This window comes from Platalea leucorodia (assembly GCF_965183815.1).
Source record: "Platalea leucorodia genome assembly, chromosome: 5".
In the NCBI taxonomy this organism is placed as follows: Eukaryota; Metazoa; Chordata; class Aves; order Pelecaniformes; family Threskiornithidae; genus Platalea; species Platalea leucorodia.
In genome coordinates this window covers 89,995,793-90,019,695 of record NC_138827.1, presented here as the reverse complement: position 1 = coordinate 90,019,695, position 23,903 = coordinate 89,995,793, and the positions used below count along the sequence as shown (strand labels likewise).

The 23,903-nt window shown below is 38.6% G+C and overlaps 1 protein-coding gene across 4 annotated transcripts; it reads right to left on the bottom strand.

Annotated features, from left to right (window-relative positions):
• Positions 1 to 1,659: 1,659 nt before the first annotated feature.
• SEC22A (SEC22 homolog A, vesicle trafficking protein) lies at positions 1,660 to 23,277 on the bottom strand. Of its 4 annotated transcripts, none has more exons than XM_082313376.1 (8): positions 23,218 to 23,277; positions 19,540 to 19,767; positions 16,600 to 16,803; positions 14,476 to 14,639; positions 13,021 to 13,215; positions 8,357 to 8,475; positions 5,568 to 5,633; positions 1,662 to 1,982 (listed from the first exon to the last, which is right to left on the bottom strand). In XM_082313376.1, exons 3-8 carry the CDS (start codon positions 16,779 to 16,781, stop codon positions 1,782 to 1,784), a joined length of 927 nt encoding a protein of 308 aa, XP_082169502.1. In that variant the 5' UTR covers positions 16,782 to 16,803; positions 19,540 to 19,767; positions 23,218 to 23,277; the 3' UTR covers positions 1,662 to 1,781. The 4 variants fall into 4 exon arrangements, with proteins under 4 accessions (XP_082169503.1, XP_082169502.1, XP_082169501.1 ...); XM_082313375.1 differs by having other exon boundaries at positions 19,540 to 19,771; positions 23,218 to 23,276; XM_082313378.1 differs by lacking the exon at positions 1,662 to 1,982 and adding an exon at positions 2,451 to 2,817 and having other exon boundaries at positions 19,540 to 19,771; positions 23,218 to 23,276.
• Between the last annotated feature and the right edge of the window lie 626 nt (positions 23,278 to 23,903).

Sequence of the window (23,903 nt, the reverse complement as noted above, 5' to 3'; positions counted from 1 at the left end):
GTATGCTTCAATCCAGTCCTCCTCTTTTCCCCATCTTCTGGATTCCCAAAAGAAAAGCAGACCATGTTCATGAATGCATTCTTCTTCTCTGTCTCAGAGTGGGGAGGGAAGAGAATTAACTGCAAAGCACATCACCTCCCACACCGCTCTTCCAGGCTGTGCACCAAGGCATCTTCAAGGTCTTGATCTCAGACATCAGTCTGAGAAATACATTACGAAGAACAGAATACATATTGCTCTTGTTCACTTCAGATTACAATTCCATTCTCCAGTTCTTCTTGGTTGTATTATGCATAATTTTCTTGACTAATACCACCTATTTAAAAAGAAAAGAAAATATCTAGCTCCTTTCTTCTTCGTCATAATCTGACACTAAATAACTTACTGAAACACGTAACATTTTGGTATGAAGCGCCCAAAGAAATTTGCCTGGAGCAACAAGTCATAGCACAGAAAAGCTCTGCCAGTCACCAAATCCAACAGCACAAGCAGCATGGCAACCTCCCTGCCCTTAAAGCTTGCTTTTTTCCTTTTTTTTTTTTTTTCAGCATTTCAGTGAACTCTTTCATTATTCCAGGTCACATATAAAAATCTATCTATCTGTACCTATCTATTTGTACATCTATATCTATTTGTACAGTATAAAACATCATATAATTGTAAAAAAAACCCCTGTGTAACTGATGGTGGTACTATATGGTTGCTGTTCTATTTTCTCAGTGTTTGGGGGCTGCGAGTTGATTTACCCACTCCAGGAGTAAACAACGGTTCTCTCAAACCCAAGTCTAGATCAAGGAAGTTCTATCCCAGCACAAAACCACCCAACCCACAAAGCCAGAAGAATAAACAAAATCCCTGGTCTTTTCTTGTTTAAGCTAATCAGACGGATTTATTATTTTCCTGCCACCAGTTGTTTATCTCAGGTTTGAGCTAATTATTCATCCATTTCTAAAAGTATATAAAAAGAACAATAGTCCAACAAGTACAAGTCACTCCATTTACTCACCAGTCCATTTCCTTTCAACCTTTCCAGAGTTCAAACACAGGAAGCGTGCAAAAATCCTGGGTTAAGTGGCAGAACTTTCTGAATAATTACTAAAAAGAAACCTTGTCCACACAGAGCACTTTCAAAGGATAATCCAAAGGAAATCATAAATGAAAAAACGCTGAAGTATTTATAGCACTGGACAGAGGGCCACAGGTGCCATAGAGCTGATCCCCAGAAACAGAGTTTCCAGGTTACATTTTAATTAAGAAAACATCCACATATATGTCAATGTGAAACAAAACATTCCAAAATGTAGTCTTTTACATATTCCAAATCTAGTTTGCTAATATGCAATAGCATTATTATTAATATTTATTTAGCCTATCCCCTACTGCCTCACAAAGGCAAAACTGATTTTGGAAGTGAAGAGCTTGCATGATATGCAGAACACATACTCTACACATTCCTTCCATGAACATACTTTTGAATGAAGCTTTTTTATGCAACCAGTCAAATTCCCCAAACTTGGTGTCCCTACATACATTTCACCGCATGGATATGACCCGTTTTCCTCCTCTAGTCCCATATTCTTTTGTGTCCTTCTTTAAAAAAAAAAAGTTTAACCATTAAGTGAAAAATGTCCACAGGCATCTTACACTGCTTTATTTAATTAAAAAAAAAAAAAAAAAAAAAAAGCCCCATCCAGACAGCTTCTTCTTTTGGAGAACAGCTTTACATTCCTGAGTGTGAATAACTGTTGGAACAAGACTGTCGCTAAATGTTCCAGGACTTGTCAGACATTGTAATCAGGGGACTTTCCCTGTGGTTGTCTCAGTCGAATTTGTAAGGTAGAAAATGCTCCCACAGTCACATGAAAGAAGAGCTGCCACAGGTTGCGCAGTTCATACAGATACATGTTACACAGGCAAATTAACCCAAAAGTCAGGAAGGATTTGGCATTCCTCCAGCCCGTGTAGTATACAAACAGGTAACACTGTCAAGAAATAAAAAAGAAATCAGATTACCACATGGCAAATAACTTCCACTGAAGAAACACTATCAGGTCATTGAGAAATTACAAACCCAAAACAAGTAAAAGTCTAAATCAAACATGTAAGAACAGTATCAATGTAGCAGCCATGGAAGGGTGAAAAGTACCTGACATCAACACAAGGTTACATTTTGCTTCCATTAAACCCTCTTGGAGAACAATTCTCTCATAATAACTGATCACAAGCTGCAATAACGAGCAGCCCATGACAAAGGAAAGTGGATGTTCCTGGCAATCTCTGGTCCAAATACACTCTGTTCCACCCGAGCAGTGGGGAAGGAACAAGAGCCAGTGTTAAGTCTTCTTCAGGCAAAGCAATGGAAGGACAGGGAAAATACCAGGGCCCTGCAGCCGGGAATACTCAGCACAAGGCAATCCCCCAGATACCAACCCAGTGTCCTGCTAGGGTTAATGCAGAGGATTAACCGGTGGATGCGGAGTGGTCCACATGTATCCGCTGTCCTTCAGGCGGTGCAAGATGGATCACATTTGGAGAGAAATACACAACACCTCTACCGTAGTTCTACCATGTTTTAAGGGTCAGTTTCTGCACGCTGTGGTGTAACACACAATGTCAGGACGGGCCACAGTTTCCCACTCTGCCTTCTTCCTACTGCAACTGGAAATCTGTTTGAGTCTCTCGCCTCAGTTTTCATCTCTAGAAGAACACTCCAGTACTTTTTTGTGGACATTATTTTTACTTCTCCTGTTGTTCAAACTACTTCCTCGACTTCCACAAGACAAATGCTTGCCCGCTCTGGATTCTAGCCGTTTCCATCTGATGAAAAAAGTTTTTGCTGTGCTTCAAGGTAGATAAACAACATCACTTGGGCTTACTTTGTATTCCAAGTCTGTTCCCAGTAGATATATAACCATGCTCACATAATTTTTTTTAACAGCATTCATCATCAGATTATCTAAGTGTCATTTTGGTTCTTCTTAGGCATTTGCCACATTTTATCAGAGTCAGAGAAACTCTAATTTTTTTCTTTTCATTTTTCATGTTCCTCAAAAAAGGGGCAGAAGCATTGTACGCTCGCAACCAAACAATCCAATTTATTTGGGTCGGTTTATATTCTGTATTTGAAACAACCCCTTATAAAGCATGCATTTCCACTGTAGCTGTGGCTCAGATTAACAAAACTACTTATGATTTCTGGATATCTAAATATCTTCAGAGACGTGAGTACTGACAATATCAGTAAGATTTTTATGTCCTTCCTTCAAAGCAAAGTAAAACTAGAGATAAAGCAATCCGCGTGTTTCAGAATCTAGATGGAATTCCTCTGAACCTGCTTGGCCATTTTGAGCAGAGCAAATGCAACGTACTTGTGCTGACAAGTTTTACAAACCATATCTAAAAGAGCAATTAGTTGGTACTAGTATCTCAGCAATAAGAATTCAGATAATTTCCTAGCGTCGTCGCCTCCCCTGACAACATATGAAGAAGTGTAACTGCTTCCAAGATTAAAATAAGAGTCAGGATATGCTTCATCAAAATGATTAATAAATATGAAGGGTTTAAAAAACAAAAATACTACAGAATTTTAAAAATGTTACTGCGACATGATGTTGAATGACTGTGAATTTTACTGAAGATCTGTTTTAAATGAATTCTGAGGCTTATCTTTTCGTTAGTCTAGGTTTCAGATGCCAGAAGATTTGCCACTTACAAAACACAGCACCGTTCAAAAGGCCAAAACACTGTGGTTTTAACACCTTACTACAACAAGTGCTGTTATAGTAAATCCTGAGGGTTTTTTTTCTTCTATTAAAGGGAAGTGTTAGCATGGCAATTACTGAGCATGCTTTTATGTAGAAGGCTCCTCTGTGCTACTTCAGAGAAGATTTTTTTTTTTTTTTAATACACGTTAAGAAACAACTGAAGGCTCAGCTCCTGACACTTTGCACTCAGGTACAACTGAGACAGTTGTTACTTTTGTACATTTTCTTCTTCAGTAGAGACTAGAAACCATGGAGGAAGGCTAGACATATCAGCGAGCCTAAAACATCATATTCCACGTTAAGTCCCGTTTTTTGTCTGCACACCTAGGTTACAAACATTCTCCTGGAAACCAGAAAGAGGAACACACTGCTATGTTGTTATTAACTGAACAGGACAATGCAGCATGATGGATGCCTTGTGGGTGAACGACAATGAAATGTGCTGTCATGCAACATACGGAATTAATCTCCCGAACTCCTAAGCGTGGCAAAAGAACATCAGAACATGCCAGAGAACTGACAGCCTTCTCAGTTCCGAAAACTGACCAATTACATATTGTAGGAATGATACCAGAGGGTGCAGAACAAGAGTCCCAACAGATATATTTTGAATATTAAGAAAAAGCCTACATTCCGAGCTGCATGGATTCTTTCTTTAACACAGCTCTATTCAACTCAGACAGTGGGGGAAAGACATATGTCCTTATGTCGCAATGCACAGACATGAATACTTTATAAAGAATAAGGTTTCTAATTTGGGAGAGGAGGGAAGAATGTCTATTTTTCAGACAAAAAAAGAATGGAGGAGCTCCACTTTATCTGATATGGAACAGATGGTTAGCATGGAAAATTAACACCAATCTGAAGAATTATTTAGGCAGAAGCTGACGGAAAGTCAACAAGTGGTGAAGAACACAAGTTGTACTGTGACATGTTGCTAGAGATAAGTTAAAGAGAATGGAGATTACAGGTAACCTGGACAAAAGGCTGACTGATAGAAAGGCCGATATAAAAGGAAAATCCTGAGACATTATTTTATTTTATGGTCTGACACTGTACTAGACATTGGCACATGGAAACAAGTAGAAACTGCATACTCCACGAGTGCAAGAGACTAAAAGTCAAAAGAATTATAATAACAGCAACTGCGCATGACAGACATTATAGTCATAGCTAAATGTAACAGCAGTGTCACTGAATGACAAATGCCAATGGGCACCAGAGTACCTTGCTACAAATTATACAGGAAAGTCAAATTCAGATGCAGAAATGGAAAACCTACAGACGTGAAATGGAACGTGAAATATCAGACAGGAGAAGGAAAACATGGTGGAAAGTGGCTGAAAGCTCTGAAAAGGAAGGAGATGCACAATAGTGTACGAAGTGAGGAAAATTCTGGGGGTAATGCCTAGAGGTATTACTGTATTTACTTCAAATCTCCCCAAAGGAAAGAAGCAGTAAGGCATTTGTTCAGATGGTTAAGTTTACTTGAACTATGAAACTACTACTTTAAGGAAATTCTATAACCTCCACTCCTTGTCACTTTAGAGATACGCTGTAAGCTCCAGACAGAAGAGTACACCAGATCTCTTAACTAACTGGAGAAAAATGCCAGCAAACAGAAGCTCTTTGTATCAATCTACTTTATGATATTTTATGCTTAATGAAATAAAACAGAGCAGAAATTATTTTTATAATCACCCTATTCAAGTATCTGTGACATTTGAGAAAACATGATGACATTTATGCATGACTGGGTAATGTTTCTAAACTCTAGTGAATTATTTGAGCAGAAGAACACACCTGGTACAAACAGGCTGCTGTTCCAAGAAAAAATGCAATAACATAGCTGAAATCTTCACCTTCATTCTGTGAAAATAAAACAAAAAGCCATGTTTTACAATGCTCCAGTGAAACACCAGATATTTCCAGTATGAAACTTACTAACTATTGTATGTTAAAACAGTCTCACATAGAGATTTATAATAATTCCTGTACTACACTAAACCAAGAAAGTTAGCACTAATCAGTGCTTACTTATACATCTGGTAAAAAACCACCGTGATCTGGAATCTGACCAAAATGTTTATTCACAGCAGACAACAAATGCTGAGATTTTCCAAAGCCTTAGAGGAAGTCCAGCTCTAACACTGGATACTTACCTTCTCCAGACGCCTTTGAAAATTCAAGGCTAAACTCTTGCAACTACCTTCAATATCAACTTTGTAGAATTGCGCCTTCCTCCAGCTTCACAAAATGGAAACGAGACAAAAGGAAAAGACACAAAGTGGCCACTAGAGTGTGGTAAAATTCTGCACAGCGAGGAACGCAGGCAGCTCTGCGTTCGTGGCAGTGAGAACGAACAAAAGCACATGAATTTATCAGAGAGAGCTTATTGGAAAATTAAGTTTTCTTGAAGGAAAAGATGGAAAAATTTACCTGAAGTGATAGATGTTTCTACTCTGTGTTTAAAAAACAAAACAAACCAAAATTCCTTCTAACTTATTCAAATGGGTTGTTAAGAGTTTCTATAGAGCTGAGCAGAATTAATTTACATGTTGAGTGATTACTCTAACTGCATCTCCAACAAACATCTGCGACAATCAAATACTTTCCCAGGAAAATAATGGGTACTCATGCAAATGGTCTCAAAATGATATTTGCTTTCAAGGAAGAAGAACGTGGTCCACTCAGAACTACAACTTGTTTCTGCTCAGAGTATGTTCAGTGTGAAGCATTTCCATCTACAGTGCTGACTAGGAGAAAGTTTGTATGTCCACACACAAAAAACTTACCTACACGATGCAGCACACTCCTAAACCGTATGTAAATCTTTGCCTCGGTACCACTGCGTATTTTCTGGAGTATAGCTACAGATTGTCATAGAGTTTTGCCAACACCCAAATAAAAACACTGATAATAAAGGAAACACTAATTCAGAGAGAAGCTTTTGAATGGCTTCTCAGAAGAAGTTCCATTAATCACGTTTTGGATTATTTCTCCCTAAACTTTGTGGATTTTTCCATAATAAAGTAAATTAAGAGAAATTTTAATGGATTTTTAGTGTGCCTCATTTGTCAGAAATGAAAAACTGTCTTCCATCTGTACTGCCATCTATTACCTCCAGATGCCATAACATATAGAATAAAATCAATTGGCTGGCCTGTCATCACTTAAATAGGTTAATCTAACATTGGCATTCCTCTTTAAAAAATCAGCTGGAGAAAGGTAACAAAACAAGTTCTAGAAACATGACACTAAGTGGCAGGAATCTGTTCAGAACTATTTGTACTACAGTGTACTTTAAATTCATTCCTATTTATAAAGCGAGAGAATTGTGCATAACACAGAAAAATCTAATTAGGGATAAAGTAGAGTTCACTGTTTCATTCTTGGTTTTTCTTTAAAAAACAAACCTAAAACAACTCAAAAGAAGGACCTAGCATGGAACACTTTCATTAACACCGCTGATACATTCATTAGTCTTCAGGAAATGCTGAGACCTCAAACATTACTGCTTTATTAAATCTTCACATGTCTCAATAATTACGTAAGACAACTGGAATACATGTCATCTTCTTTACCTTAATTCCCTAAAAAATCAATTAGGTACGAAAAGCATTGCAGTTATAAAGTTTGAATAAAAAGATTATCTATTAGCCAAGCAGGAGGATTCCCATTTTCTTTCAGAAAACTCCCACGGTGTTTTTAGTTTCTACCTCCATCACAACAGCAGAGCCATTTAATCTTAAGTAAGTCTTTTTTTTTTTTTGTGGTAACACACACGAACTTTCTGTGCGTGCTTGCAGGGACTACCAGCACATTCACTTGAATTGCTTGAAATCATTAAGCACTATTATTTTCACTGTAGCAATGAGAATACAACTAGCACAAGAAATGGAATACAAAGAAACTGAAAGGCTATAGGGAGGGTCAGAGCAGAGAGTTCACATACATAAATAAATGTTTGTTGGAGAGGTTTCTTGGTGGGAGAGGGTGGTGTTGTTTGGGTGGGGGGTGCTAGAAGAAATCACCTGACAGTTTCCCTTACGTTGATCCTTTCAGCACACAAAGAGAAATAAGCATCCTACTTAAGAAGGTCTATTAAAAACAAACAAACAAAACCAAAAAAAGTTTCTAAAAAACAATTTTACAAAACCTGTTTAAAGATCCCTGCTCTGTGGACCTTTCAAAAAAATTGGCCAGATTTTCAAAGCTGTTCATCATTTCTCTCAAGTGTTTTTAAATAACATCTATTAAAATTAAGCGTCTCATATCCTGGCATAAATTTAGAAAACAGAACATTATGTTCACATACTCACTGCCACCAAGGTACCTAGGGAAGGAGTCAGCCACCCACCCTCTACTGCTTTAGAAACTCACAGCCTCAATGAATGATGCACCATGCACCACACTCAAGAAGGATGCACAGATCACAAACAACACAGGTTTCATAAACAGAGGTCTGACCTCGCAAACAATATCTCTGAAAATAAAACTGGCAAGACGTAGTTCATATAGCAAGCATCTTCTAAGGTGATGTTATGATTGCTGTGATGCATAACTCTTCAATTCATAAACGTGTACAATACCTGGAGAAGACTTTCTATGGCATGAAAGCCACGAATTAAATTCAAAGCCCCACATAACAGACTAAGCACAAATGAGACAATCCCTGGCAGAGTCACAGGTTCCAGACGCTGATGAGGAGCTGCAAAGCAGAAGATCAAAATAAGATATCAAAGGTCAAAGCAATGTCTTTCAAAACTTAGTGAAACAGTAAGCTCATTTCTCAGTGGCTTCTAGCTCAAGAAGAGATCACTGAAGCAAACAACAAAATGTTAATCTTTTTTTCTAAAAAGAAGAAGAAACATTTTAAGTATTCCAACACAAGGTTTAACAAAAAGTATACTTTCCTTCAATTCACATATATGGTTGTCTTATTATATTTAGTCTTTAACTCAATATATTCAGTTTACTCAGTATGGTACTGAAAAATGCTCAAATATGCCATGAAATCGATGGCAAATGCTGCATTTGCTAGTGAAATTTGTCCAAAATTAGTAGCCAGCCAATAAGTCACGTACTTAAGAGCTCCTCTCACAACCTCCCCTTTTTTTTAGCACTAATGCATTAGCAGAGCTATCGAGACTGATTTAGCTTGTTTGCTGAACAGAACACTATGAGGCAAAGCTATTACAGTCCCCTACCTTAAAAAATACAGCCAGTGAGTGCTACCAAAGACACAAATAAAAAGACAGCTCTGAAACTAAGCTAGTATCTGTATTACAACCTTATACAGACCTTCCAGATAGTGCTGAGAAGTCTCTTAGAAAACACATGAAAATTAAAAAACACTTTCTTTCCATGCACACCCACTCTTTCAGGCTTAGCTAGGGTCACAAGTACATAACAGTTGTGTATGTTCCTCATTATCGTCCCTTGCCATAATTAATAACAGAAAGTAAATATGAAAAAACAATGCAAAACTTAACAGTCTAGGCAACACTGGGAAAACAATAGGACTACTGAGCCATACTTAAATCATTCTGTTCAAATCAACGAAGTGTAAAGATGTGAACAATGAGGTTAATGAACTGTAACATTAATAGAGAGAGAGGTGTCAATCCTGGTTGTTTGCATTGCACAGATTTAGGAAAAAGGCTTTCCAGTTTATGAAGTTACAGAACCTAAAGACAAAATGACAAAAGCTATTTCACGATGATAAGCAGACAGGGCTGTCTAATTATGAGTGTGTGATAACTTAAAAATAAAGCACAAAATTAGTTCAGTTAACTCATTTGTGCTGAATATAATAGTGTAATCAGTATTTCTTTTTAAAACAAAAGCATAACCCACGTTTAATTTTCAGAGCTTATTGCTTTTCTAAACCATAGTGCATATTAGAAGAACACTACCAACAATCACTCAGTTAAGGTTACATATGGTCTTTGCATACCAAACCATTCATTTCCAGTGACTCCTAACTGGTTGTTCTGGGTTTTTTTAAACGATCTCATCTAGACAGTGCCAAAAAGCTGAAGGTGTACGTGACTGTTTTTAGCCAAAAGTCACTGCATTTCATTAACTGGTGGACAAAATTATTTCACTGCTCTCCATGCACAGTTCTCCAGACAGTTTCATTTTCCCCATGTATCAGGGTAACTTCAAAACATCATGTGTTAAAACAGGATTGAAAACACCTCTTTGAGAACCATGAGGGGAAAAGTAAAGAGTCTTTGTCAGCTAAATCAAGACAGTCTATGAAGGATTATAAAATAGCAACTTTTCTCTCTTATTAAAATACGAAAACAAACCCAGAAACCTTAAAGGACATTGCATGCTGCTCCTGATGTCATTAAGCTCTCCAGGGCTTAATAAGTTTTAGTGTTACAGTCAAAGCAACAAGAGTCATTTAAATACAAAAAAAAAAATAAAGGCAAAACCAGAAGAATGAAGGAGTGTCAGAGAAGGCAGGGTAAAGGACAGCTGACCTTGAGTCAGTACATCCATAAACCTTAGAGAGATCATAACTGCCATATCAAAAACTCTCTAACACAAGCGAAGGATCATATAAGGCACAAGTTCTGAAGTAAAATGTTGAAATTTAAATAAAACATGAGGAAATCTGCACGACATAAGAAACTGCACTACTTGTAAGGACGCTTATTTAAAAATAAAAAATAAAAATCAAGTACACCATCAGGCAAAAAGTAACTTTGATTTGAGAACTGTCCCTTTGTTGAAAAAAAGCTCAGAAAACAGTAAATTTATCCAATTACAAGTATAAGTAAGTAACAGACAATGCTTCATCAGCATAGCCAAAACTAACACACCGAATTCTGCTATTCCATGTAAGAAAATAAGATTTGTGTCTACCTAATTTCCTACTTTTGCATGCTATCCAACTTGATTGAACATACTTAATTCACTTATAGCAAGTCATATTTTTTAACAGCACAGCATATTCAGGAAATTACACTAGGCAAACCACATCTTTTTGTGAGAATTTGTCCTTAGAGCAAAGGAGAAACTTTGAAGTCTAGCCAACTGAGTGGGTAGCAAACATCCAGAGAAAGTTCTTTTCAAGGATGGAGAGAAGTGATGAATGTAAAGAATTACAAAACTATTAGCAGACTTGCTAAAAAAGACACTGTTATTCAATAGCATCTAAAATTTGAAGAGGTGAAGGAGCAAAGTGCAAACCTCTCATAATGTACAGCCCTTTGATGGTGAGTTTCTACGGCAATTCAAGGAAGGAAGCAGATAACTCAACAGAAAGATCTATGGAATTCAGAGGAAGAAGAAAGTTAAAAGTAACTGAAAGAGGGAAAAGAACAGAAGAAATTCGACACAGAAAGAAAAGAGGACAACAGAACCGCTTCTGTAAGACAAGTTGTGGAGAGATAGGTAAAAAAAATTGGAAGATCATCTGCCAGTTATTGTTTAATTTTACTTTATAGTAAAAAGGGAAATGGTCCTTACGCATTTTAATTTAGGCCCATATGATCTTCCAACACTTTTACTCAGAAAAGTGATAAAAACCTCATCTACCACTACATGGACAACTTTAAAAACACAGCCAATTTTGTCACAGGCTAAATTCTCTCATGCCTATTGTTTTTTCTTTTTCCAATTGCAGAAAGTTTGAATCTAGACAATCTTCAGAGTTGACCAGTTGCCACTTCTGCCACCATAGCCCTTTCCACAAACCAGGATTACACTAGAACATTAAGAGGTAACAACGATGTAAGCATCAAAAGTGGCAAAAGAATGCTATCACAGCATTACATGCCTTTAAACACAGCCCACACATATAAGCAGTAGATGATTAAAGGTATGTACAGTGCTGCTTAAAAGATTCCACTTCTCTAAACAATTTAAACATCCTCACACTTTTCCTGTATTAATTTTCCAGAATCTATCTCTAATACTGTTAAATTGCAAATACAGAGATAGTAGGCTATTTCTACACTGTCTCACAGCACCTAGAATTCTCCGGATCAGGGCCCCAGCAGCACAAACAGGGCACCCTATCAATTTTGTTTGGTTTTCATCTTCAGCAGAAAGTAGTTTTCAATCTTCTAGAGGAATCCCTATGAGTAAGTAAAGTAATTAGGATAATACACTGGCAAAGAGATCCTATCTATCTATCTATCTATATAAAATATATATATAAATATATATATAAATAAATACATTTAATAAAACATTTAATAAAGTTTTATATATATTTATATATATAAACTACACAAAATTAAGTTGATCTCTTCTATCACAGAACTGTAGGAAGCATTTACATGTAAAATTGCAATTTTCACCCTGACACTGTGAAGTGAATGGCATCGGTGCATGTCTGCCCAGGATAATTAGCCTTGTAGACAGAGGTACTTTTGGGAAAAAAGGGGAAGATATTAACAAATTAAAGTCAACACTTCCTGTTATTCTATTTATGATTTTCCTCCACTTAACTTGGAAGAGTGAAATCAGATTATGTCAGTTTCACGTGTGGAGTCCACATATTAGTGCAAGGACTTGGTGAGTTTTATGTTTTCTGTCCTGCTGGGAAACATCTAAAGGCGGGCCTCGGACTGATTCAGAGCATTCACTTAATAGCACAAACCTTTAACCCAATTCAACCACACAATTCCATATTTACCTCCTACATGAAACAAATTAAATTTTAAAAAATTAATAATTATTTAAATGAATGTGGCAAGTATATACAAAATTGCTATTATTAACATCATACACAAGGCACCTATTTTAGGGAGTACATCTTTTAGCCAGCACAGCTCTTTGGGTTTTCACCGTCACAGATGCTACCTAAAGCGATGCTTCTCCCTCCACCTGCTCGAACTCCTGACACTATGCTCTTAGCTTATGTCATGTTTCGGTCTTACTGGGCAGAAATAATAAAAATTTTCAGAAATCTTAAAGGGTCAGAAAAAGAAAGAAGATCATCTTGTTAAGTGCTCAGCTTCATTTGCCTATTTTCATGCAGATTTTTTTTCCTTCAATAAAGCAGTCCACTGAATAGACCCAGTTCTCTCTCCGAGTGCCTTGGGAAGATAGGCACGTTGAGCAGAGGACAAAACAGATATCTAAGCTAAAATACATGTAAAGTCATGGCAGCGTTATACTTTAAGAACATCACGGTGAAAAAGCTTTTTATAAAGGAAACAATATCAACATTAATTCTGCCACCCTGCATCTGTCTCATTTAAAGATACAAAACCAAAAGACTGAAACTTACCTGCAGATATCTTACCAGTACCCTTATATTCCACCACAGATAAATGTGCGAAGCCATTAGCTGAACCAAGTTCTGACATGGAAATTTGATAAGGTGGTCTCAGTTTGATTTCTGTCTGCATGTCAGCAAGATTCATCTTTGTTGACAAAGAGCGTGTGTTGTTGTATCTCTGTTTGGTCCTCTGAATGAAATTATCTGTGTAAAATTTAAAATAAAAAGGTATATCCTTATGGACTTTCGTCAATTTTTGTTAATCCAAGACTATGCAGCTTTATGTACTACATACTTCACAAATTGAAAGATATTGTTTGAAATGCCTGTATGTATCTTAGATTTTTTAACAGTATTTCTGTTTTGTGACTAATATATCACGGGCTATTTAATTCTGCAGTAAAAAAGAAATAAAGCTCTAGAAATCTAATTACTTAATAACTGTGAATAAACTAATGACTTTTCACCACACGAAACTGAATGCATTGCTAATACAATGGATTTACTGCACTTACTTATTCTAGCTTTCCCGTTAGTTTAGTAAATATCCTTATGAAAAAATTAACTCCTGCATTCAAGTATAAACTTACTTGAGTATGAAACGTACTTGCAAAATATTCACGCAGAGGAAATTTATACCATATTATACAGATATAAAGACTGTAATAGACCTACATTCTAACTTAATTAGTAGAACAAAGAAGGCATTGGGGAAAAAAAAAAAGAGTGTTCATAGAAATCTTCTTAAGGAAGACAACAACGTTGTACAGAAATTGTTAAAAATTATAGACAGGAATTAACCAACTGGAATATCTTCCCCCACATTTCTAAAACTGCAGTTCTTTTTGCTTTAATGCATTTTAAAAGAATGTTTAAAATAACTGCCTAACATATAGTATTAAAGCAACAGATATTAATGGAATCCGCAACAGCTGTTATCTGGCATAGGAGATTAGTTGTATTTGGAGCCTGCGTGACAGAAGACTAAATGCTTCACTATATCATAAGACAAATAAAAATCTCTCCCTTTCATGTACTGAACAAAAATTACAGCACAGCTAAGAGCAAACATGAAATTGCAGTCTTTTACTTGAGAAATTTATGGAGCTCAACGCCTTTACAGGTTAAGTATTTCATCAGGTATGAAGTCAAACAACTCCTAGTATTATTAACTAGGAGAAGATGAACTCCAGACTTGGTCACACAAGGAGTAAACCAAAACCTACTGGAATGAACAGAAAGATTATAAACAAGCTTGGATAAAACTCTGGTAGCCTAATTTAATGCCCACAGAAGTATTTCTTTATTGACTCTAATGGGAGTTAAATCAGATTCTAAATCCACCTGAAATACAGTTATAAACTGCCTTGGACATTTTTGTTTTGTGTGCATTAAGTTGCACATCTATTTAAATGCTCATTTGTCTTAGTGTGAGAATCAAGGAAAAAAAAGTCAGATCCTTACCAAACTCTATAAAACAGTACGGTCTGACAGCAGTATTTGTCTTCATCATATTGTAGGTAGTGATGAACTCTTTCTGAAGCTCATCCAGGAAGCAGAAAGCCAGGACACTGGGATAATTTTCAGTGCACAACATCATATAGCTTACTCCCAGAGAGCTTATAAAGCTATAATTGAGAAAAATTCAAAATTTCAAATTTAAATCCAGGTAATTCACTGCTTCGCTAGTCTGATCTCATATTCTATAATCAGAAAAGCAAAAACTGCTCTGGGGTAGCAAAGGAATTAATATTTACTGAAAAGTCCAACACTATTCTAGAATAAAAACAATTTACTTCTGGGCAATGTTTTACTTTAACGCCACATTGTACAATCATAAGAGAAGCTGCATTATACATATATGTGTATGTGTATATATATGCGTGTGTTTACACATATGAACACACTCTCACATACATGGAACAGAAAATAACATAAAGCTTTTGGGATACAGAAACACAGCAGGTTTGTCCTGTAATAGCTTTTCATTCATCACAAATGCAGAATATGTGATCTGGAAAATCCCCAAAATGCAAAAACTCATCTTCAGATTGCAGGGGGGAGGGCAGTTGGTTCTTTCTAAAATATGTGAGGAAATAAAACTGTTCCGTAGAATACGGGATTCATCATTCTCCAAAGATGGTTGCAAAGATGACCAGAGATGGCAAATATGAAATTAGAAAGGGACAGTTTTCAATATACATATCCCTATTGCATGTATGCAATTTATGAAATAGAGTTCATGTTTTCATGACACATTCAAATTTCTTCAAAATCTTGACGGATAACTTACACTATTAAAAGTAATCGAAGACCAAAGTAATAAAAAACATCTTGACTAAGCCTTATGTCTCATTCTTAAAAGTTTCTTTTAAGCTGATCAGTTTACAAGCCAGCTACAGCTGAAGTTTTAAAAAAACATCGACAGGAAAAATTTAGTCCATGCTGGGCCTAATCCTGAGAAATGCTGGAAACTCACATATACCAATGGGAGATGGAGAAGGCTGAGCACTTTTGAGGCTCATTCAGGTGGTATACTTTCCACCACTGTAACTTCTACATGTTTGCTAGGGGTTAGGACGAAATTACTACCTCATTTAAAATAGCATATCTAAATTAGAATCAGAATTTAGCTCAGCTAAAGTGCACCTGAGTTACCAACTACACACAGGTGCTTCTAGTGACCAATACTGAGGAGAAAGGTCACATATAAAGCAAAATTCTGAGTAAACAATAGATTCAAATAATTATTTCACAATAACCCAAGTTTCATGCTGCAAATGGGAAACAAGAACATTGTCTGAATTATTACTTAATCAGTGTTACTGATATAATTACTTAATCACTTTGTCATGCAGGTACACTATCAAATTGACTAGCTCAAAAAATTTAGGAATAGTTATTAAAAAAAAAGTCAAAACACAAAAGTGTGAAGAGAAAACAAAAAGCATTGTTGTGAAAGTGCTGGATGGAGCAGTAGGATAGGCAGGCTCCATTCAACCATTCAAGACTTTACTACACACTGCCTTCACACTAGAAAAATCATTCCCACCCCCTCACTCCCTGTGTGCCCTATGAAGTAATTATTGAGTTATGCTTGGTTTTTAGGGCATGTTTTCTCTGAAGTCAACAGAAATCCTGAAGGTACAATACAAGGGCCTAATTCCATAACAACCTAATCACAAGTTTTCAGAAATACTGGGTTATGAAAGTATTTGGGTACTTTTAAAAATTTGTGTGGACTAACAAGAGAAAACAAATGAATACTAGTTGAACGAGCATAACAAAGAACAAGTCTGGTCATTTTCATGTAGGAAACAACTTTGACATTTAAAGAAATATTTCTAGTAGGTCAAGGACTTTGATACTTATAAAAAGCTGTCTATTTCAAACTAGAACTTCCACCGAAGTTTGAGTAGGTTTCAAATCTTTCCACAATTTCTCAATTTTAAATTTCTGATACATAAATACTGCCAAGAATTAATCTTAGTTTGATTAATCATTTCTAATGTGAACTGTTAACTTTTTAACTTACAGACAGACACAACCCAGGACATCGCAAACAAATACATAAGAGAGAAGTCTTACTTTATATTATACTGCCCAGTTTTCAGAGTACATCTATCAGGAAGCTGAGAAAGTTTCTTTGAGAGCATTTTAAAATATTTCCTACATTCTTGCATTCCCGCGCTCTGGTCATAATCAGTCGATGCCGACAGTGGGAGTCCATCCCTCACTCGGACCACAGAAGCAGATAAAATCATAGACATTGCCAACAGAGTTAAGGACAACCTACAACAAAACACAAATCAGGAGGAATCAGAATTAAGGTAAAAGCAAAAACGACAGAGTCAACTGTGATTAACCAAACTTCCCAAGCTGTATGCTGGACTCAGGCTTAAACTGGGGCACGAGGAGGATTTTCAACTACAACTCAGATTAGAGTCCTAACTGAATAGGACCTATTACTCTACACAAACCACAAAGCAGCAGCACATCTGACATCAATGTCATATTTTCAAATATTTTTATCTGAACTGCCATAAATCCTCACCTAGAGATACCTGCGGAGATTGAAACGTTATCACTTAGCCTTAGTACTACTGTAGCACTTGCACCCTTCAAGCTGTGAGTCTTCTTGTTTAGTGAGACAACAATTATAGTCTAAACAAACAAGAACAACAGCTGGAGAGGAAAAATGTGTATTGTAAAGATACGCCAGATGGAAAAGTGATACAGGTCTTGATCAAGCAATAGTATTAATGTGCTTTCATGAGACTGTGTTACTGAGTACATGCTTAAGTACCCTGACAAACAGAGACTTACACAATTTACGTGCTATCAAATTGGAAATCAAGGATCAGGACAGCAAGGAACGTAATCCAGCTCTCCCAACTCACAATGGAATTTCTTAAACACGAAATGTCTTTTTTCTTATCCGGGTCTCCATTTTCTTTAAATCTGCACAATGTGTCTGTCAGTATTACACAAATACTGAGCACGTTGAAATGGTGCTCTGAAGGCCTACATGCTTTTACAGCATTTAATTTTCAAAGCATAATAATTAAAGCTTTATGGAATACAGTCACTTAAAAAAGAAAAAGTTGTGTATTGAAACATTTCTCGATCAGAAGAAGAAAATTTATAGCAGGCATTTAACAGTATAAACACAGAGCCTGCAGAGTCTTTCAAGACTGAAGACACATTTTTAAAACCTTCAAGTTCTTCAAAACTTACGTTAAATCAGAACATCCAAAAGTTTAGCAAGACAAGCATTAAAAGGATTATTTATTTGCTAAGTATCAGTACACAAATTTGTCCTCTTGCAAGTGGGCGAACTGCGAGAATTTATATGAAGCCAAAAGCAAACACTTCCTCAACTCTTAACACTGCTCTGCAGACTCCTACCATACACTACACCTATCACTTAAGGGATTATGAAAAAAATAGATTTTTGCCTCCCTCAGATGATGCTACTCAAGTTCCATACAGTCACAAACTGAAAAAGAAAACAGATTTCTGAATACAGCTGAAATATGCTTTCATGTGCAATACTGACATGTTTACAGCACCTTTCAAACTATGACATTAAGGGTGCTTTACAAGCCTTAGCAACTGAAGGACCATATTCTGAAAAGACAGGAATCCAAATTTTCCCAAATTAGCACTGCCTCTTCATAAAAGAGAGGAAATAGCTATTTTTCCCCTGAACTCTCACCTCCCCTATTTCGCACTACCCAAAGGTTATATATACATCAGGATACTTATTGAATAATAATAAATATTCAGGTTTTTCAAGGGTATTTACTCCTGTCCTGGTTTCAGCTGGGATAGAGTTAATTTTCTTCCTAGTAGCTGGTATAGTGCTGTGTTTTGAATTTAGGATGAGAATAATGTTGATAAGACACTGATGGTTTAGTTGTTGCTGAGCAATGCTTACACTAAGTCAAGGACTCTTTAGCTTCTCATACTGCCCTGCCAGCGAGGGGGCTGGGGGTGCACAAGAAGCTGGGAGGGGACACAGCTGGGACAGCTGACCCCAACTGACCAAAGGGCCATTCCATACCGTATGACGTCATGCTCGGCATACAAAGCCGGGGAAAGAAGGAAGGGGGGGATGTTCAGAGTGATGGCGTTTGTCTTTCCATGTAACCGTTAATGTGTGACAGAGCCCTGCTTTCCTGAAGATGGCTGAACACCTGCCTGCTGATGGGAAGTAGTGAGTGAATTCCTTGCTTTGCTTTGCTTGCACGCATGGCTTTTGCTTTACCTATTAAATTGTCTTTATCTCAACCCACGAGTTTTCTCACTTTTACCCTTCCAATTCTCTCCCCCATCCCACCAGAAGGGAGTGAGCAAGTGGCTGTGTGGTACTTAGTTGCCAGCTGGGGTTAAACTATGACAACTCCTCAGAAAGAAAGAGGTATATAATAATAAAAACATTGAAAATGTGTTGTAATTTTCAATTTAAGAAATTCAGCTTCATCAGCAGTCAAACGTCAACCTGCTTTGAGATGCATCACATTAGCTAAACACATTCCAAATTAATACCCTCATATTTTACTTGTACAGCATGTCAGACTTTCACCAAAGTCATAACACCAGTAGAAGCCACTGTTGCCTGTAGTCTGCTGAACACCTCTGGGCTTTTATCAGGTACGCTTGTTATTTCAGCACTTCACTACAGAATTCCCTATTGTACAAAGTGCTTTGATCAGCTGGACACAAAAACAGAAAACAAAACAACTTTAGGACTTGCTCTAGATTAGCTTGCTGGAGTGAAGCATTCTAGAAATTAAACCTGCGGTTCTAGAAACTTTTACCTATCTCTATTTGAGTTCATGCACGTGTTCCCAGCAGGACAATTCACAAAACTGCAGAGGAGGTTTAAATTGTAATGGTTCTCGAACAATAACCACCTCTACCACTTGGAACTAAATCCTGAAAGGGACTTTGGGGAGCTATATCAATATAAACATAAGAACAATGATGTGATAGAAAAGTTTAAAATTCCTTTCATTAACTTACTTGCACAAAATGTAATGTCATGGATCTGCATTTCCTCTGATGAAGCAAATAACTTCATTAGCACCTAACGTGAAGAAAGGAACATAGCTCCATGTCCTGTTTTAGGAAAAGGTTGTGAATAGGACAGCACTGCAGGAGAAACTCAGAATCCTGTAGCCAGCTCTCAAAAGGAAGACTATTGTTCTGTTCACTTTTTAAATGATCTTGACGGTTAAAGTTCATGTTGCGCTATCTGATGAGATAAGAATAAACAGAAAAAGTTAATAAATGTATTTACTGTCTAACAGTATTCTTCAGCTCTTTTTGTGAGGGCATGCTCATTGGAAAGGCCTGAACACACCCCAGTTAAGAGGTACTCAAGTAAAAAGAAAACTAGAATAATATAAATATTAAAATGTTTCTATGTTCTTTAAGTGAAGTCCAGGAAATCCCATCACTTCAGCCATTTAAAATGGGAAAATATGTTATCCATCTGCACAGTACATGAGTAACTTGAAGTAACACAACCTTTGACTCTGAATCCTATCATTCACCTCATACACTAAGTTTAACTAATCTATAATCTCCTCTGATGAGAAACCTGAACACTTCAGGATCATAACACAACACAACCACAGCTGTATTTCCAAAGCATTAAGATTTTCAGTATTTGATCTAACAACAGTTGTTTTACTCCTACAACTAAGGACAAAGAATATAAGTATCGCTAACAGCAGCATGTATGCACGGACAACAGACAAAGCAAAGGATAAAGACCCTTTTAGAGGTATTCCTTCAAGTTTTATGTCTATTCTATATGTATATAAATATTTGCATAGATCTAGAACAAAAACAGTTACTTTCTTCAAGACTCCTACCTATATTTAGAGAAATCAGACTCTCTAACAGAAGATAAGCCTCCATTAAAACCTGCCAGGTCTCTTAATGTACTATGAAATCACGCAAGGTAAAAATTGTGTTTAGATGAACAGTCTTAAGATCACCAGTCAGCCAGGTTTTGTTACCATCATCTTAAAAACCCACCCAGTGAAAAGATGCACTTTTTCCTCAGCTTCCTAACAGCAGAATCAGAAAGCTATCTAAAATATGAAGCTAATAAAAGAAAACCACTTTGGTTGCAAGATCACAGACGTAAAGAGATGTGCAATACACATACTCTAACAGAGTATTCAGCATTACTTGAAAACGTATTAATATAGAAAATAAGTTTACTAAATCTTCAAAATGAAAGAGCTACTTTAATCAGCTCTCAAAACAATAAGGCTCTACAGAAGGAGCCAATTGGGAAATTTGATATAGACTTACACAGGTAGAGATTGGACACAGAACATTAAAAATATGGTAGTGTTTTTAGAACTATATTTAAATGTCTTTTTCTAAACATCTATTCAAAGTGATTCACTATACCATTACAAATTTCATAGGTTTTCCTCAAAAAATTCCATATCAATCAAACACCTGAAGATGACAAAGGACTGCACTCCCATTACACATGGTCTGTAATTCCATTACAGGCGCAAAGAAACGAACAGGGATTGGCTTCACTATCTCATTCTATGACAGAACTGAGGAGTATCAGATCCAACCAGCAGGTGTTAGGCTCATGGGTACCATAGATGGCTCTTCACAAAACATGCAGTTAGCCAGTGGAACTGCTTGTCACAGGATGCCGTCGATGCTAAAATGTTATGCGAATTCAAGAGGCAACTGGAAAAGCTCACAGAAAAACTACAAGGATTGTTAAAACTAAAACACTACCCTTTGCTCAGGGAGATTCTGACCCACAAACGATGACCAACAGAGAGCACACCACAGAAGCATCACTCTATGCTTGCGCTATTCTTACGTTTCCCTGTGTGCATCTACTTCTGGCCCATCTTTATTGATTTCCCCTTACCCCGACACTATACAGCCCTCCCTGCAAATGAGGGCTGGGAGAACTGACAGAAAAGAGGAATGTGGAGAAAGCTGGCCACAGACAGATAAGAGTCAACTGAAATGATCATTCCTCTGTTACTCCACCCTCCCTAGAGCTGTCCAATTTATCACGCACATGTCAACCTCCACTGCTTTCACAAATAGGAATTATCCCATGTGGCTTCAGTTTCATTTCCTCCCATGAGCGGGAAATCTCAGATGATGGAAACCAGAGCCCGTCTTACTGTACTTTTTTTTTTTTTTTTTAAGACAGATTCAATTATCATCTTGTTTATTTTTGTGTTATGATGGTACTTGATCCTGAGGCAGCATCTAGAAAAGTCCTAGAAAGTAGTATACATTCCAGTCTTTTGTAACTAATTGGTCTTCCAACTTGTGATCTGACAGTAATTGTTTTATACCCATCTGACATCTTCCCATAACTTTTTTTACAAGTGAGTGTTTAAAAGTGACCTGTGAATATGGTTTGCTCAGGATACTTTAATTTTTTAAAAACAGTCAATCTTCACAAAAAATGGAAGATTCTAAGTAGATCTAGTGTAACGGCAAGCCTACCTTCCTGCACCTGCTAGCCTTCAGCACCCACTTAATCAAGGCATTTCTTGCCAGGATGTCTGCCTCTCATGATAACCTTCTACAAAATATAAAATTGGGAAGTGGGTGCAAGCCGCACACCTGCCTGACACAGAAGGAAAATACAATTTCTGCACTTACTTCAAATGTACAATTTATTGTCCCCACTTTGCAGGGTTGTGACAGATGCACTATGCAGGCAGAAGTCTTAATTTTTCCACTCTACAGCATACTTCAGAAATCCGTATTACAAACCAAAGCACTACAGAAGGACACAACTAGTAAAGCCACTTTGACATCATCAGGTATGATCAAACAAGGAAATAATCCTAAACCACTAGCCCATATAATCCTTTCCATAAAGCAAAGGAAAAAGAGACCTTGGAAACAGAATCAAGATTCCAAAAAACTAAGGGAACAGAACAAGCTGCATCCCAAAGTTTGGGAACTTGGCCCTTTCATCTACCACCTATTTATATAGCAGCTTTGACATGATCGTTTGCACTATTTGCAACGGCAGCCAGAGCAGGCAGAGGTGATGTGGTTACTGAATTAAACGAGTTTGCACTGTTTTAGATTGCAAAACTTTATACAAAGACATTGATGGCTACACACACGGCCAGCCAGGAGACCGACAGATCCCCGCTACAACAGGCTTCTGCTACGAACCGACATTTAGGACGAGGCCTGAGCCGCCACCGACGGCCTCCTGCACCTGACCGGCCGCTGCACTGCCAGCAGCAAACCTCCAGCGGCAAAGCCGGCGGCATCCGGCTGACGAGCAAACGCAGGCGACCCTGTGGGTCCAGCGGCCGGGCTGCCACCCTCTAGCCCACGGCAGCCCCCGGCAGGGCGGCGGCCCGGAAGGCGGAGACACCGGTGACAAACCGCTTCGCGGGACCAGATCCGCGCCCACACCGGCAGCCCCCCACCCCCCCCGCCCCGGGCCTGGCACCTTAAAGGGGAAGGCAGGCGGCAACCGAGACGCCGGCCCGGGGAGCCCGGGCAGACGCAGGGCCCCGTGGCAGCACCTTCCAGCGCCGTCCGGCCCCTCGCCCTCCCTCGGGCGGCGGGCGGCGGGCAGGCCCCGGGCGGCGGGCAGGCCCCGGGCGGCGGGCAGGGCCGCGTCGCCTGGCAACGGCACGGGGCGGGAGGGGCTCGAGCTACCTGCCTCAGCGGAGCGGAGCGGCGGCGGCGGCGGCGCGCGGCCAGGGCGGGCGCCTCCCGCCAGGCATTGTGGGTAGTGTCCACGTCTGCCCCGCACCCCCCCCGCCGGCGGGGGAGCGCCCCTCACGTGATGCAGATGCGGACGCGCCATTGGTCCGCGGCTGGCGCGGGGCGGGGCTGAGGCGTCGCCATGGCGACACGGCGGGGCCGAGTCCTCTGAGGGCAGGCCCGGCCCCGCCGCTGCCGCTCCCTCGGTGGGGTGCCTCATGCAGGCCCTCCCGCCGCTCCGAACAGGGCTGCTCGGTTAACCTTCAGCGCCTCTCTGAGCTTTGTCCCCGCAGCCCGAAACGTCGTCTGGGTTACTGGGGAGCTGGGCTGGGTTTGTGGCCGTTGGCCAAACGGGTTGAAGTGTCCCGACACCGCCCGTGTTGTAGAAAGCCCCCAGCGTGTCGGGGCGGGGAGGCAGCCTCGCTATTGCGAGTTCTCTGCGTCATGCTTTTTGGCTAATTCTTAATTAGCCCCATTTTCAAAACTACTGAGGTTTAGTAATTGTGCTCTTTGGGTTCTCCTGCGCAATAACTTTTCACTGTACCTGGCCGATTTCCACCAGGTTTAGTGGACGCCTATAGAAGTTGGTGTATGCTGGATGCTGTATAAATACCAAGATACGTGTGAGGTGTTTTCTG